Raw genomic sequence first — 15,434 nt, forward strand, 5'->3', positions numbered from 1 at the left:
CTTGAACAGCAAAAATATAAAAAAGAAAGAATAAAAAAAAAAAAAAATTCCCAAAAAAAAAATTAAAAATGTTTTTTAAAAAATAGAGAAATAATCTGAAAGTTCCGAGGTTTCAGGCCATGTGTCCCCTCATTGTCACCTTTGTCACCTACAGGGGGGGTGGGGGAAGGATTTGGGCTCTGGAAGGTTCCAGAGGGGACCTTAGGGTGACATCGAGGGGACAGGGGACACCCCAGGCTGGCACGGGGACAATGCCACCACTGCTGACCCTGGGTCCTTGGGGACATGGGGACATTGGGGACATTTGGGGTCCTGGCACAGCCCCTTGGCTGTAAAAGGGGATTTTAAAAGGGGATTTTAAATTTTGAATGGGGGATTTTAGGGGAGGATTTTAATGGGATTTTTAAAGGGGAATTTTAATGGGGGAGGATTTTAAGGGGGGATTTTAAAAGGGGAATTTAAGGGAGGATTTTAAGGGGGGATTTTAAAAGGGGAATTTAAGGGAGGATTTTAAGGGGGGATTTTTAATGGGGGAGGATTTAAAAGGGGAATTTAAGGGGGGATTTTAAGGGGGGATTTTTAATGGGGGAGGATTTTAAAGGGGGAATTTAAGGGGGGATTTAAAAGGGGAATTGAAGGGGGGATTTTTAATGGGGGAGGATTTTAAGGGGGAATTGAAGGGGGGATTTTACGAGCGGCCCCAGGAGCCGGCCCTTTATGGAGCCTCATTAGGGGCTGCAGCTATGCCGGGAATGTCCCCTGGCTAATCAGGGCTGAGGGGACAGCGAGGTGTCACCGAGGGGAGGGGGACACTGGGCAGGGGAGGGCACAGGGTGGGCAGGGACCCCCGGTGTCCAAGCAGGGACTGGACACAAGGCCTGGACACAGGGACGTGGCTCCAGTGGGCTCTGCTGGGTTGGTGGCCCTGTGGTCTCCGGCCATGTCCCCAATGTCCACTCCGGCCATGTCCCCAGTGTCACCTGCGGCCATGTCCCCAATGTCCCCTCTGTCCACTCCAGCTGGATCCTCCAGGACACCTCTGAGGCCTCCCCATGCAGGCCTGGTCACCTCCGAGTGACCACAGTGACCACTGTCCCTGTCCCCACAGTGACCGCTGTCCCTGTCCCCACAGTGACCCCTGTCCCTGTCCCCACAGTGACCACTGTCCCTGTCCCCACAGTGACCGCTGTCCCTGTCCCCACAGTGACCCCTGTCCCTGTCCCCAGAGTGACCGCTGTCCCTGTCCCCACAGTGACCCCTGTCCCTGTCCCCACAGTGACCCCTGTCCTTGTCCCCACAGTGACCCCTGTCCCTGTCCCCAGAGTGACCGCTGTCCCTGTCCCCACAGTGACCCCTGTCCCTGTCCCCACAGTGACCACTGTCCCTGTCCCCAGAGTGACCCCTGTCCCTGTCCCCAGAGTGACCGCTGTCCCTGTCCCCACAGTGACCCCTGTCCCTGTCCCCAGAGTGACCGCTGTCCCTGTCCCCACAGTGACCGCTGTCCCTGTCCTGTCCTGTCCCCTGCAGCCGAGCCTGAGGGGGCACTGGAGGGACTGGGGGGCACTGGGGGGGGATTTTGGTTTTTGTTTCTCCACTCCGAGGACTTGAACGAGCGCTCGCTTTTGTTCTGTTCCACCGTTCCCATTCCCAGCCCTGTTCCCGTTCTCTTGCCCATTCCCATCCCCTTTTCCTGTTCCCATCCCCTTTTCCTGTTCCCATCCCCTTTCCCCATTCCCCTTTCCCGTGCCCCTTTTCCTGTTCCCATTCCCCTTTCCCGTGCCCCTTCTTCCTTTCCCCATTCCCCTTCTCCTATTCCAGCTCCCCTTCCAGTCCCCATTCCCTTTTCCCTTCTGTGCCCCTTTTCCCGTTCCCTTTTTCCCATTTCTGTTCCCATGCCCATTCCCCTTTCCCTTTTCCCCATTCCCCTTTTCCCATTCCCCTTTCCCTGTTCCCTTTCCCCACTCCCATTCCCCCTTCCCATTCTTGTTCCTTTTTCCCATTCCCACTCCCCTTTTCCTTTTTCCCATCCCCATTTTCCCTTTCCCTGTTCCCCTTTCCCCATTCCCGTTCCTGCTCCCCTTGTCCTGTTCTCATTCCCCTTCCCCATTCCCTTTTCCCACTCCCAATCCCCTTTCCCCCTTTCTCCTTTTCTCATTCCCACTCCCCTTCGCTCCTTTCCCCATTCCCCTTTTTCCTATTCTTATTCCCCCTTTCCCCTTTTCCCATTCCTGTTCCCTTTCCCCTTTTTAAGGGGGATTTCTAAAGGGGGAATTTTCCCCTTTTCCTTCCCCCATTCCCATTTTCCCTTTTCTTGTTCCCCTTTCCCCATTCCCATTCCCCAATCCTATTTTCCCTTTTCCCATTCCCCTTTCCCGTTTCCTCTTTCACATTCCCCTTTTCCCATTCCTCTTTTCCCTTTCCCTATTCCCAATCCCCTTTACCCCTTCTCCTTTTCCTCATTCCCATTCCCCATTTCCTTTTTCCCACTCCCATTTCCTTCTCCCCATTCCTGTTCCCCTTTCCCCTTTTCCCGTTCCCATTCCCCGTTCCCCTTTTCTCTTTCCCATTCCTGTTCCCCTTCCCCATTTTCCCTTTCCCCATTCCTCTTTTCCCTTTTCCTATTCCCCCTTCCCTGTTCCCGTTTCCCTTTTCCCATTCCCAATCCTCTTTCCCCATTCTCCTTTTCCATTTCCCCATTCCCATCCCCAATTCCTTTTCCCCATTCCCATTCCCCTTTTCCCCATTCCCTGTTCCCCTTTTCCCATTCCCGTTCCCCTTTCCCCATTCCCATTCCCTGTTCCCCTTTTCCCATTCCCGTTCCCCTTTCCCCATTTCCCTTTTCCCCTTCCCCATTCCCCGTTCCCCTTTCCCCATTCCCATTCCCATCCTGTTCCCCATTCCCCTTTTCCCCTTTCCCCATTCCCGTTCCCTGTTCCCCTTTCCCATTCCTCATTCCCCTTTTCCCCTTTCCCATTCTCCTTTTCCTGTTCCCCATTCCTGTTTCGCTTTCCCCATTCCCATTCCCATCCCTGTTCCCCATTCCCCATTCCCCATTCCCCTTTTCCCCATTCCCATTCCCCTTTCCCCATTCCCGTTCCCTGTTCCCCTTTCCCATTCCCCATTTCCCCTTTCCCCATTCCCATTCCCATTCCCATTCCCCTTTCCCCATTCCCGTTCCCTGTTCCCCTTTCCCATTCCCCATTTCCCTTTTCCCCTTTCCCCATTCCCATTCCCCTTTCCCATTCCCGTTCCCCTTTCCCCATTCCCCTTTTCCTGTTCCCCTTTTCCTGTTCCCATTTCCCCTTTTCCCCATTCCCCTTTTCCCCTTTCCCATTCCCCATTCCCCATTCCCGTTCCCCTTTTCCTGTTCCCATTTCCCCTTTCCCCATTCCCCATTTTCCCATTTTCCCATTTTCCCATTCCCCATTCCCGTTCCCCTTTCCCCCGTTCCCGTTCCCCGCTGCCGGCCCCGCTGCCCTGACCTAGTTCGGAGCCCCGGGGACACAAACGCGGCCCGGGGACATCCGGGGCCACCCACGGCGACAGCGGCCGCGGGCCCGGCGGCGACACGGGCGCTAATGAACGCAATTAACGCAATTAACGCCGGGAACGCGGCCGCGGCCGAGCCCGCCTGGCCCGGGGCCACCGGGAGAGAGCGGCGGCGGCAGCGAGGGGACGGAGAGGGGACCGGGACTGCGGAAAACACCGGGAAAAACGGGATTGAGCACCGGGGATCCATGGGAAACACCGGGAAAAACGGGATTGAGCACCGGGGATTGCTGGGAAACACCGGGAAAAACGGGATTGAGCACCGGGGATTGATGGAAAACACCGGGAAAAACGGGATTGAATGGCGGGGATTGCTGGGAAACACCGGGAAAAACGGGATTGAGCACCGGGGATCCATGGGAAACACCGGGAAAAACGGGATTGAGCACCGGGGATTGCTGGGAAACATCGGGAAAAACGGGATTGAGCACCGGGGATCCATGGAAAACATCGGGAAAAACGGGATTGAGCACCGGGGATCCATGGAAAACACCGGGAAAAACGGGATTGAGCACCGGGGATCCATGGGAAACACCGGGAAAAACGGGATTGAATGGCGGGGATTGCTGGGAAACACCGGGAAAAACGGGATTGAGCACCGGGGATCCATGGGAAGGGAAAAACGGGATTGAGCACCGGGGATTGCTGGGAAACACCGGGAAAAACGGGATTGAGCACCGGGGATTGCTGGGAAACATCGGGAAAAACGGGATTGAGCACCGGGGATTGATGGAAAACACCGGGAAAAACGGGATTGAGCACTGGGGATCCATGGAAAACACCGGGAAAAACGGGATTGACAGCAGGGATTCATGGAAAACACCGGGAAAAACGGGATTTAACAACGGGGATTGCTGGGAAACATCGGGAAAAACGGGATTGAGCACCGGGGATTGATGGAAAACACCGGGAAAAACGGGATTGAATGGCGGGGATTGCTGGGAAACACCGGGAAAAACGGGATTGAGCACCGGGGATCCATGGAAAACATCGGGAAAAACGGGATTGAATGGCGGGGATTGCTGGGAAACATCGGGAAAAACGGGATTGAGCACCGGGGATTGCTGGGAAACACCGGGAAAAACGGGATTGAGCACCGGGGATCCATGGAAAACATCGGGAAAAACGGGATTGAATGGCGGGGATTGTTGGGAAACACCGGGAAAAACGGGATTGAGCACTGGGGATCCATGGAAAACACCGGGAAAAACGGGATTGAGCACCGGGGATTGATGGAAAACACCGGGAAAAACGGGATTGACAGCAGGGATTCATGGAAAACACCGGGAAAAACGGGATTTAACAACGGGGATTGCTGGAAATCACCAGGAAAAACGGGATTAAACACCAGGAAAACCGGGATTTAACATCAGGAATTCCTAGAAAACCGGGATTTAACATCGGGGATTCCTGGAAATCACCGGGAAAAATGGGATTGAACACCAGGAAAACTGCAGGAAAACCGGGATTTAACATCGGGAATTCCTGGAAAACCGGGATTTAACGTCAGGGATTCCCGGAAATCATCGGGGAAAAACGGGATTCAACACCGGGGATTCCTGAAAAAAATCTCAGGAAAATCTGGATAACACCAGGAAAACTGCAGGAATTCCTGGAAAACCTCGGGAAAACCAAGATTGAACACCGGGAAATCCTGGAAAACCGGGATTTAGCACCAGGGATTCCTGGAAAATCTCAGGAAAATCTGGATTTTGCACCGGGGATTCCTGGAAAACACCGGGAAAACCGGGATTGAATATTGGAAAATCCTGGAAAGCCAGGATTTAACATCAGGAATTCCTGGAAAATCTCGGGAAAACTGGGATTGAACACCGGAGATTCCCAGAAATCATCGGGAAAACCGGGATTTGACACCAGGAATTCCTGGAAAATCTGAGGAAAACCTGGATTTAACACCAGGAAAACCTCAAGAACTCCTGGAAAAACTGGATTTAGCACCAGGGATTCCTGAAAAAGGAAAATCTGGATAACGCCAGGAATTCCTGGAAATTCGGGAATTTTAAAGTCTGGATTTTAACATCAGGAAAACTGCAGGAATTGAATTCCTGGAAAATCTCAGGGAAACCTCGAGCAAACCCGGATTTAGGACCAGGAATTCCAGGAAAACCTCAGGAAAAACTGGATTTAACACTGGAAATTCATGAAAAACCTCAGGAAAATCTGGATTTTAACACCAGGAAAACTGCAGGAATTGAATTCCTGGAAAACCTCAGGAAAACCTCGAGCAAACCTGGATTTAAGACCAGGAATTCCTGGAAAACCTCAGGAATACTCCAGGAAAGGAGGGAATTCCCACAGTTCCAGCCCCGCATGCAAACCCCTGGAATAAAACGGGATTTCCTTGGAAAAGGGAAGATTTTTATTGGGAAATGTGGGATGAGGGCAGCGCTGACCCTTCCGAGGGAAAAACCGGGAAAATACAAAAAACCGGGAATACAAAACCTGGGAAAAACCGGGGAAAAAAACGGGGAAAAAACGGAGGATTTTGGGGATGGGAAGGAGCATCCTGGGAATTTCTGAGGTTCCCGAGGATGGGAAATGGAGAATTCCCAAAAAAATAGAATCTCTGGGGCTGGGAATGGCCCCGGAATTCCGGGATGGCCCCGGCCCCGCCGCTCCCACGGCTCCGGGAGGAGATTCCCGAAATTCCAAATCCTGGCAGCTCGAGTCTTCAACAGGGGAAGGGTTCAGGCAAGGCCCACCTGGAAATCCAAGAAATCTCTGGAATTGCTGCTTGGATCTCATGGGAAAATCCCAAAAATCCCACGGGGTTGGGATGGCGTGATTCCCAGGGGAGCTGCTCCGTGAATCCCCCCAAAATCCATGGGAAAACAGCCCAAAATCCATGGGAAAACGGTCACAAATACCTGGAAAAATGGCCACAAGTTCCTGGGGAAGTGGCCACAAATCCCTGGAAAATTAACCCAAAATCCCTGGGAAAACAACCCTAAAATCCCTGGAAAATGAGCCCCAAATCCCTGGGAAAATGGCCACAAATCCCTGGAAAAATAACCCCAAATTCCTGGGAAAACAGCCCCAAAATCCCTGGGAAAATGGCCCCAAATTCATGGAAAACCACCCCAAAATCTCTGGGAAAAGAGCTCCAAATTCCTGGAAAATGAGCCCCAAAATACCTGGAAATACAGCCCCAAATTCATGGAAAAACACCCCAAAATTCCTGGAAAAATAACCCCAAATCCCTGGACAAAGAGCCCCCAAATCCCTGAGAAAATGGCCACAAATCCCTGGAAAAACAACCCCAAAATACCTGGAAAAACAACCTCAAATTCCTTGGAAAAATGGCCCCAAAATCCCTGGAAAAATATCCCAAATTCCTGGGAAAACAGCCCCAAAATCCCTGGAAAAACAGCCCCAAAATCTCTGGAAAAAAACATCCTAAAATCCCTGGAAAAAGAGCTCCCAAATCCCTGGAAAACACCCCCCAAATCCATGGAAAACGCCGACATTTCGGGAATTGTGCCCAGGATTTGGGAACTCCCTCCCTCCCAAGCTCAGCTCCTCCTTTTCCCTTCCATTTTTCAGGAAAAAAATTCAAAAAACTGAGGAGCAAAATCCTCCAAGGAAAGGAGAATTCCCTGGGTGGGGGGTTTGGAAATTCCATGGAAAATCGGGAATGGGGGAAAAGGGAAAAATTCCTGACCTGAGGAGAGGCCGGAGCACCTCAGACGATCCCGAACCTTTCCGCCCTTTTCCGCTTCTTTGCCTGGATTTGGGAAAGGCCCAAAAGAGAGAAAATTCCAGAAATTCCATGAGGAGAATCCCGGGAAAGAGAGGGAGACGGAAGGGGTGGGAATGGGGAAATTTTTGATCCCAAAATGTGGGAAAATCCCGGGATTTGGGGGGGTTTTCCTGAGCAAAAATGGTACAAAACACAGGGAATTCCAAAGCCTGAATTCCTGGCGAAAAGGCCCCAAAATTCCTGGGAAAAAGACCCCAAAATCCCTGGAAAATTGGACCCAAATCCATGGAAAAAACTCCCTAAATCTGTGGAAAATGTGCCCTGAATCCATGGAAAATCCCCCCCAAAATCCCTGGATCTCTCAAGGGTTGGGAATTGGGAGGTGGTTTTGGGGCGAGCCCAGGGATCCCAGGAATTCCTGGCTCCAAATCTTAGGAATTTCCCAGCCCCAAATCCTGGGAATTCCCAGCTCCAAATCCCGGGAATTCCCGACCCCAAATCCTAGGAATTCTTGACCCCAAATCACAGAATTCCTGACCCCAAATCCTGGGAACTCCCAGCCCCAAATCCTGGTAATTCCTGACCCCAAATTCCAGAAATTCCAGCCCCAAATCCCAGCAATTCCTGACCCCAAATCTCAGGAATTCCAGCCCCAAATCTCAGGAATTCCTGACCCCAAATCCCGGCAATTCCTGACCCCAAATCCCAGGAATTCCGGCCCCAAATCCCGGGAATTCCAGCCCCAAATCCTGGCAATTCCTGACCCCAAATCCCAGGAATTCCAGCCCCAAATCCCGGCAATTCCTGACCCCAAATCCCAGAATTCTGGTCCCAAATCCCGGCAATTCCTGACCCCAAATCCCAGAATTCTGGTCCCAAATCCTGGCAATTCCTGACCCCAAATCCCAGGAATTCCGGCCCCAAATCCCGGGAATTCCAGCCCCAAATCCCGGCAATTCCCGACCCCAAATCCCTGAAATATAGCCCCAAATCCTGGGAATTCCTGACCCAAATCCCAGGAATTCCTGACCCCAAATCCTGGGAATTCTTGTCCCCAAATCCTGGGAATTCTTGTCCCCAAATCCCGGAATTCTGACCCCAAATCCCGGGAATTTCCAGCCCCACCTCGGAGTCCTCAGCGGCGCCGGCCCCGGTGACGATCCCGAACCTTTCCTTCCTCTTCTTCAGCTTCTCATCCTCCTCACTCTGGGAACGGGATCGGGAATGGGATCAGGATTGGGAATGTTGGGAATGTTGGGAATGGATCCCTGGGATCCCTCCTGATCCCATTCCAGGGCAGGGAAACATTGCCACTATCCCTGGATGACCCAATTCCCAAAAACCCAAAATCCCCAAAAACCCCAAATTCCCAAAAACCCCAAATTCCCAAAACCTCAATTCCCAAAAACCCCCAATCCCCCAAACCACAAAATTCAAAAAAACCCAAAATTCCCAATAATCCCAACTCCCAATAATCCCAAATCCTAAAATTCCCAAAAACGCAAAATTCCCAAACCCCAAAATTCCAAAACACCCAAACTCAAAATTCCCAAAAAACCCAATCCTCAAAAACCTAAAATTCCCAAAAATCCCAATCCAAAAAAAACCCAAAATTTCAAAACACCCAAACCCCAAAATTCCCCAAAACCCCAATTCCCAATAAACCCAAATTTCAAAAAACCCCAATCCGCAAAACTCCAAAATTCCCAAAAACCCAAACCCCAAAATTCCCAAAAAACCCAATCCTCAAAACCCCAAAATTCCAAAAATCCCAAAATCCAAAATCCCAATTCCCAAAAACCCAAACCCCAAAATTCCCAAAAACCCCAATCCCCAAAATTCCCAAAATATCCCAATTCCCAGAAACCCAAATTCTCAAAAAACCCAACCCGGGGCTGGAAAATTTGGAATTTTGGGATAATCCTGGGGTGGGGAGAGCGCCCTGGCATTCCCAAAAATCCCCAAAATTCCCCAAAATTCCCCAAATTCCCAAATCTCACCTTCTTGGAGAGGGAGGAGACGTTGAGCGCCGAACCTCTGGGCCCTTTCCTTGAGCTTCTCCAGGTTTATCTGGGAAAAGGAAATTTGGGATTTGGGATCCCTGGGACTTCCAAAAATTCCCAAAATTCCTCAGCTCTGGGGGCTTTTCCAGAGGGGCTGATCCTGGGAAAATTCCAGGGGTTTTTTTTGGGGAATTTCGACCCAAAATTCCAACTGAATTCCCAAAATTCCACCCTAAATCCTCAAAATTCCACCCCAATTCCCAACGGAATTCCCAAAATTTCACCCAAATTCCCAAAATTAGATGGGAATTCCCAAAATTCCATGGGAATCCTCCCCCAAATTCCAAAAATTCCACCCAAATTCCCCAAATTCCCATGGGAATCCCCCCAAATTCCACCCAAATTCCCATTGGAATTCCCCAAATTCCACCCAAATTCCCCAAAATTCCACTCAAATTCCCCAAAATTCCACCCAAATTCCCAAATTTCCCATTGGAATTCCCCAAATTCCACCCAAATTCCCCAAATTCCCTGGGAATCCCAGATTTCCTCACCGTGGGTTTGGAGTCTCCTGAGAGCCCTGGAAAAGGAGGAAAATCCCCATCAGGAATTGGCCAAAATTCCCAAATTTCAGCCCAGAACTGGGAGTTCTCAGGAATTCCAGGAAAATCCCAAGCCTGGATTTTTTTGGGATGAGAAATCTCAGAAAAATCCAGGAAAATTTGGGGTTTTTTCCATCAAATCCCAAAATTCCTGCTCCCAGAAATGTGGGAAAAGGGGGATTTGCAATTCCAGGGAATTCCAGAATTTCAGGAATTCCCAAAATTCCCATTCCAGGAATTCTCTCTCCTCACCTTTTGTGGGAATTGTGGCCAAGCCAAACCTGTGGGAATGAAAAAAAAAAGGGAATTAGGGCAGGAATTTTGGGAATTAGGGCCAAAATTCCCATAAATTCCCTTTTCCCAGAGTTCCCCAATCCCAGGGATGAACAATTCCAAAACACCCAAAAATCCCACAAGATTCCCAAAAAAATCCTTCAATTCCCACAAAGTCCTGCAAAATTCCCAATAATTCCTGCAAAATCCCACAAAATCCCAAAAAATTCCTGCAAAATCCCACAAAATCCCTTTTCCCCAAAATTCCCGGATCCCAAGGATTTGGAATCCTCTGGAAATTCCAGCCCAGCCCCTCCAGGCAGGGATCCCATCCCAAATTCCCAAATTTCCTCCCAAAATTCCCAAATTTGCCCCTAAAATTCCCAATGTTCCCCCCAGAATTCACAAATTTCTCCCTCAAATCCCCAAATTTCCCCCCCAAAATTCCCAATTTTCCCCCCAAAATTCCAACATTTCCCCTCAAAATCTCAAATTTCTCCCTCAAATCCCCAAATATCCTTCTAAAATTCCGAAATTTCCTCCAGAATTCCCAATTTTCCCCCCAAAATTCCCAAATTTTCCGTGCTCACCGTGCTGCCCTCGCTGCCTTTTTGCTCTCCAGGCTGACGGGGACGTTGAACCTCTCGGCCCTTTTCTGCATCCTCTGGGAAATGGGGGAAATAAAAAAGGGAATTTTGGGGAATTTACGGCGGGAAATTGGGATTTTCCAGCAAAAAAATTGGGGGTTTTTTTGGAGAAAATTGGGGGTTTTTTTTGGAGAAAATTGGGATTTTCCAGTGGTTTTACCTCCATCTGGGAGATTTCTGAGGAGATTTTCACCACTTTTTTCTCCTGGATCCTGGAAAAAGTTTGGGGAAAAAATCAGGGAATGCTCCAGAGGGATTTGGGATTCCCAAAATTCCCAAAATTTCCCCTTTTCCAGCCCCTCATTCCCCAGGTTTTCCTGGGAATTCTCCTCACTCACACGTCGGGCGACTTCGCCGGCGCCTCCTCCACCTTCACGGCGGCTCCGGCGCCTTGGGCTCCTCCTCCTGAAAATCCATAAAATCCATGAAAATCCATGGGAAATCCAGAAAAAAACCCATAAAATTCATAGAAAATCCATGGAAAATCCATGGGAAATATGAAAAAATCCATGGAAAATCCATGAAAAATCCATAAAAAAAACCATAAAATTCATGGAAAATACGGGAAGTCCATGGAAAATCCATAAAAAACCCATAAAATCCATGGGAAATCCATGGGAAATCCACAGGAAATCCATGGGAAACCCATAAAATCCATGGAAAATCCATGAAAAATCCATTAAAAAACCATAAAATCCATGGAAAATATGGAAAGTCCATGGAAAATCCATAAAAAACCCATAAAATCCATGGGAAATCCATGGGAAATCCATAAAACCCATGGGGAAATCCATAAAAATCCATGGAAAACCCATAAAATCCATGGAAAATATGGGAAATCCATGTGGGAATTCCACATGGGAAAACCATAGGAAATCCATGGAAAGTCCATGGGAAATCCATAAAATCACTGAGAAATCCATGGAAAATCCAGGGAAAAACCTATAAAATCCATGGGAAATCCATGGAAAACCCATAAAATCCATGGGAAATCCATGGACAACCCATCAAATCCATGGGAAATCCATGGAAAATCCATAAAAACCCCATAAAATTAATGGGAAATCCATAAAAAACCATAAAATCCATGGACAATATGGAAAATCCATGGACAATCCATAAAAAACCCATAAAATCCATGAGAAAATCCATGGAAAATCCAGAAAATCCATGGGAAATCAATAAAAAACCCATAAAATCCATGGGAAATCCATGGAAAATCCAGAAAATCCATGGGAAATCAATAAAAACCCCATAAAATTAATGGGAAATCCATAAAAACCCATAAAATCCATGGGAAATCCATGGAAAACCCACAGAAAAGCAGGAGCATCCCAGGCACCAAACCCAACGGATTTAACCCCCAAAAAAGACGGTGAAAATGCAGAAACGATCGAAATTCTGGAATGCTGCCCTCGTTCCCACCCCAAACCCCCCCAGAAAATCGGGATGATCCCCAAAAATCCTCACCTCAATCTCCTCTCCCAGCACGTCCTCCTCGTTGGGCTCCTCCTCAGCTGGGAAACAAAAGCAGGGAAAGGTCAAAATTCTTTGAAATCCCAGGAAAACGAGGATTTTTTGGGGGATTCTGTGGGGTTTTTGGGGGGGTTTTGGGGGGCACCCACCGTGCTCCTCCAGGTAGGCCTGCAGCCGGTGGATCAGGTCCTGCTTGTTGCCCTTGGCCTCCAGGCCCCGCGCCAGGCACTCCTGCTTCAGCTCTGCCAGCTGGGCACGGAGGGGGCACCTCAGGGACCCCCGTAAAGGAGCCCCGGATCCCCCCTCAGGGACCCCCATAAAGGACCCCCAGATCTCCCTCAGGGATCCCCCAAATCCCCCTCAGGACCCCTGCCCAGGACCCCCCCCCCAGGACCCCCTCCCCCAGGACCCCCTCAGACCAATGCCAGGATCCCCTCAGGATCCCCATACAGGAGCCCCCAGATCCCCCTCAGGGGACCCCCATAAAGGACCCCCGGATCCCCCTCAGGGATCCCCCAAATCCCCCTCAGGACCCCTGCCCAGGACCCCCCCCCCAGGACCCCCTCCCCCAGGACCCCCTCAGACCAACGCCAGGATCTCCTCAGGACCCCCCATACAGGAGCCCCCAGGGATCCCCAGATCCCCCTCAGGGACCCCCAGATCCCCTTCAGGACCCCTGCCCAGGACCCCCACCCAGGACCCCCTCAGACCAACGCCAGGACCCCCCATACAGGAGCCCCCAGGGACCCCCTCAGGACCCCCTCAGGGATCCCCCAGATCTCCTCCTCAGGACCCCCACTCAGGACCCCCCTCAGACCAACGCTAGAATCCCCTCAGGACCCCCATACAGGAGCGCCCAGGGACCCCCAGATCCCCCTCAGGGACCCCCAGATCCCCTTCAGGGACCCCCCACCCAGATCCCACCCAGGACCCCCTCAGGGATCCCTCAGGACACCCCATCCAGGAACCCCACATCCCCCTCAGGACCCCCACCCAGGACCCCCACCCAGGACCCCCCTCAGAATCCCCCCAGGGACCCCCACCCGGGATCCCCTCAGGGCCCCATCAAAGTCCCCTCAGGACCCCCACACAGGACCCCCACCCAGATCCCCCTCAGGGACCCCCAGATCCCCCTCAGGACCCTCACCCAGGACCCCCTCAGGGATCCCTCAGGACCCCCCATCCAGGAACCCCCCAAAGGACTCTCAGGGTCCCTTCAGACCCTCAGAGCCCCCCAGGACCCTCTCAGACCCAACTATCCCCTCAGACTCTGAGATCCCCCTCAGGGCCCCCCAGATCTCCCTCAGGACCCCCACCCAGGATCCCCTCAGACCCAAAGATCCCCCAGATCCCCCTCAGGACCCCACCCAGGATCCCCTCAGGACTCCTCAGACCAACTCCACGACCCCCTCAGGGGCCCTCACAGGCCCAAAGATCCTTCTCAGGACTCCTCAGACACCTTGAGATGCCTCCAAATCCCCCTCAGGACCCCCACTCAGGACCCCCTCAGGGACCCCCATATCCCCCTCAGGACCCCCTCAGGGGACCCTCAGAGCCCCCCAGGGTCTGTTCAGACCCTCAGAGCTCCCTCAGAACCCTTCAGAGCCCCCCATATCCCCCTCAGGACCCCCCAAACTCCCCCAGATCCCCCTCAGACCCTCAGAGCCCCCTCAGAGACCCCTCAAAGTCCCCTCAGATCCCCCTCAGACCCCCCCTCAGGGGCCCCTCAGACCCTCAGAATCCCCTCAAAACCCTCCCAGATCCCCCTTAGGACACCTCAAAGTCCCCTCAGACCCTCACGGCCCCCCTTAGAACTCCCTCAAGACCACCTCAGAGCCCCCTCAGGGCTACCTCAAAGCCTCAGACCCTCCTCAAGGACCCTCAGAGCCCCCTCAGACCCGCATGGTCCCCCCAGAGCCCCCGGCCCGTTTCCCCGCCGTTCCCCGCCGCGCGTTCCCTCAGTCCCAGCCGCTCCTCCCGGGGCTGTCCCGCTTGCCGCGCTCTGTCCCCGCTCCCCCCGGGGCTGTCCCGGTTCCGGGGCTCTGTCCCGGCTGTCTCCCCGCCGTTTTCCCGGCCCCGCTCCCGCTCCCAGCGGCACCTTCAGCTTGTGCAGCTCCACCGGCTCCGCCGCCATCTTGTCACCCCCTCGCCGACCCCGCCCCTCACACCGCCCCGGCCAATCAGCGCCGCGCGTCCTCCGCCGCCCCGCCCAAACGCGCCGCTCGCCATTGGTCAGCGCTGCCGGCAGCATCCGCCGATGAATTGGTCGGTCGGGCGCTGGGGGCGGGGCGGTATTGACTGACGTGCAGGTGAACCAATAGAAATAGGGAAGTGCTAAGCGGCGGCCAATGGAAAGAGAGGGCGGGAAAGCAGACTTCCGGGAGGTGTGGCCGCGACCAGAGCGGGGTCATTGAGGGACTCGGGCGTAATTAATTATTAAAAATTATCTCAGTCTATTGGGCTATTGGTATTCCTAGATAGATTTAGACAAGTATTATCTAGTAGCTCTATTTATTATGTGCTTATCGTTTATAATGTTGTTATATTCCTTGTGACATTTTTGTTTATCAAAATATATTATTTGCTATGACTTAACCTGTTAATTATCTATTTATTAGGTAAAAATTGCTTCTGTTGTAGTTATTTAATTAAACTATTATGTATTAAATACTTTTTATTAATTGTTTATTGTAAGTTTGCTCATTAATTATTGTCCTGTACCCAGGGGTGCAAAGCACAAATTTGGGGTAATTTTCCAGAATATTCCAGAGTTTCCCTCTCCAGGTGCGGCTCCCAATGGCTGCTGGTTTATTCCGTTATTAAATTGATTATGATTTAATTTATTCGCATTGTTATTAAGTAGTATCATGTATTTCACCCTGCTTCCTGCAGCTCCTGAACCACAACCTCCCTCATTAATAATTAAAATAACTTAAGTAATTTAAATAATCAACAACTAGAGTAATTAAAATAATTCGAGTTATTAAAATAATTCTTTTTGGGTGGGGCGGCCGCCATGATGGATTGCGGCCGCCATGTTGGATTGAGGCCGCCATGTTGGATGTGGATGCCGCCATGTTGGACGTGGAGGGCGCCATGTTGGATGTGGCAGCCGCCATGATGGGAGTGGCCGCCTCTCCGTCAGGCCAGGCCGTGTCTCCCG

At 51.4% G+C, this 15,434-nt stretch overlaps 1 protein-coding gene across 1 annotated transcript; it reads right to left on the reverse strand.

Moving 5' to 3' along the window:
- Nucleotides 1-6,186: 6,186 nt before the first annotated feature.
- On the reverse strand, nucleotides 6,187-14,422 carry SARNP (SAP domain containing ribonucleoprotein). Its single transcript, XM_054295085.1, is given in 14 exon segments — nucleotides 6,187-6,272; nucleotides 7,232-7,294; nucleotides 8,396-8,476; nucleotides 9,271-9,297; nucleotides 9,299-9,340; nucleotides 9,828-9,853; nucleotides 10,128-10,156; nucleotides 10,739-10,812; nucleotides 10,956-11,007; nucleotides 11,134-11,170; nucleotides 11,173-11,200; nucleotides 12,266-12,312; nucleotides 12,421-12,520; nucleotides 14,370-14,422. Coding segments are annotated over 13 exon segments (621 nt in total). The 5' UTR covers nucleotides 14,406-14,422; the 3' UTR covers nucleotides 6,187-6,272; nucleotides 7,232-7,252.
- Between the last annotated feature and the right edge of the window lie 1,012 nt (nucleotides 14,423-15,434).

This window comes from Melozone crissalis, unplaced genomic scaffold, assembly GCF_028551555.1.
Source record: "Melozone crissalis strain CALT ecotype California unplaced genomic scaffold, PUWL_Pcris_2 ptg000495l_1, whole genome shotgun sequence".
Taxonomy (NCBI): Eukaryota; Metazoa; Chordata; class Aves; order Passeriformes; family Passerellidae; genus Melozone; species Melozone crissalis.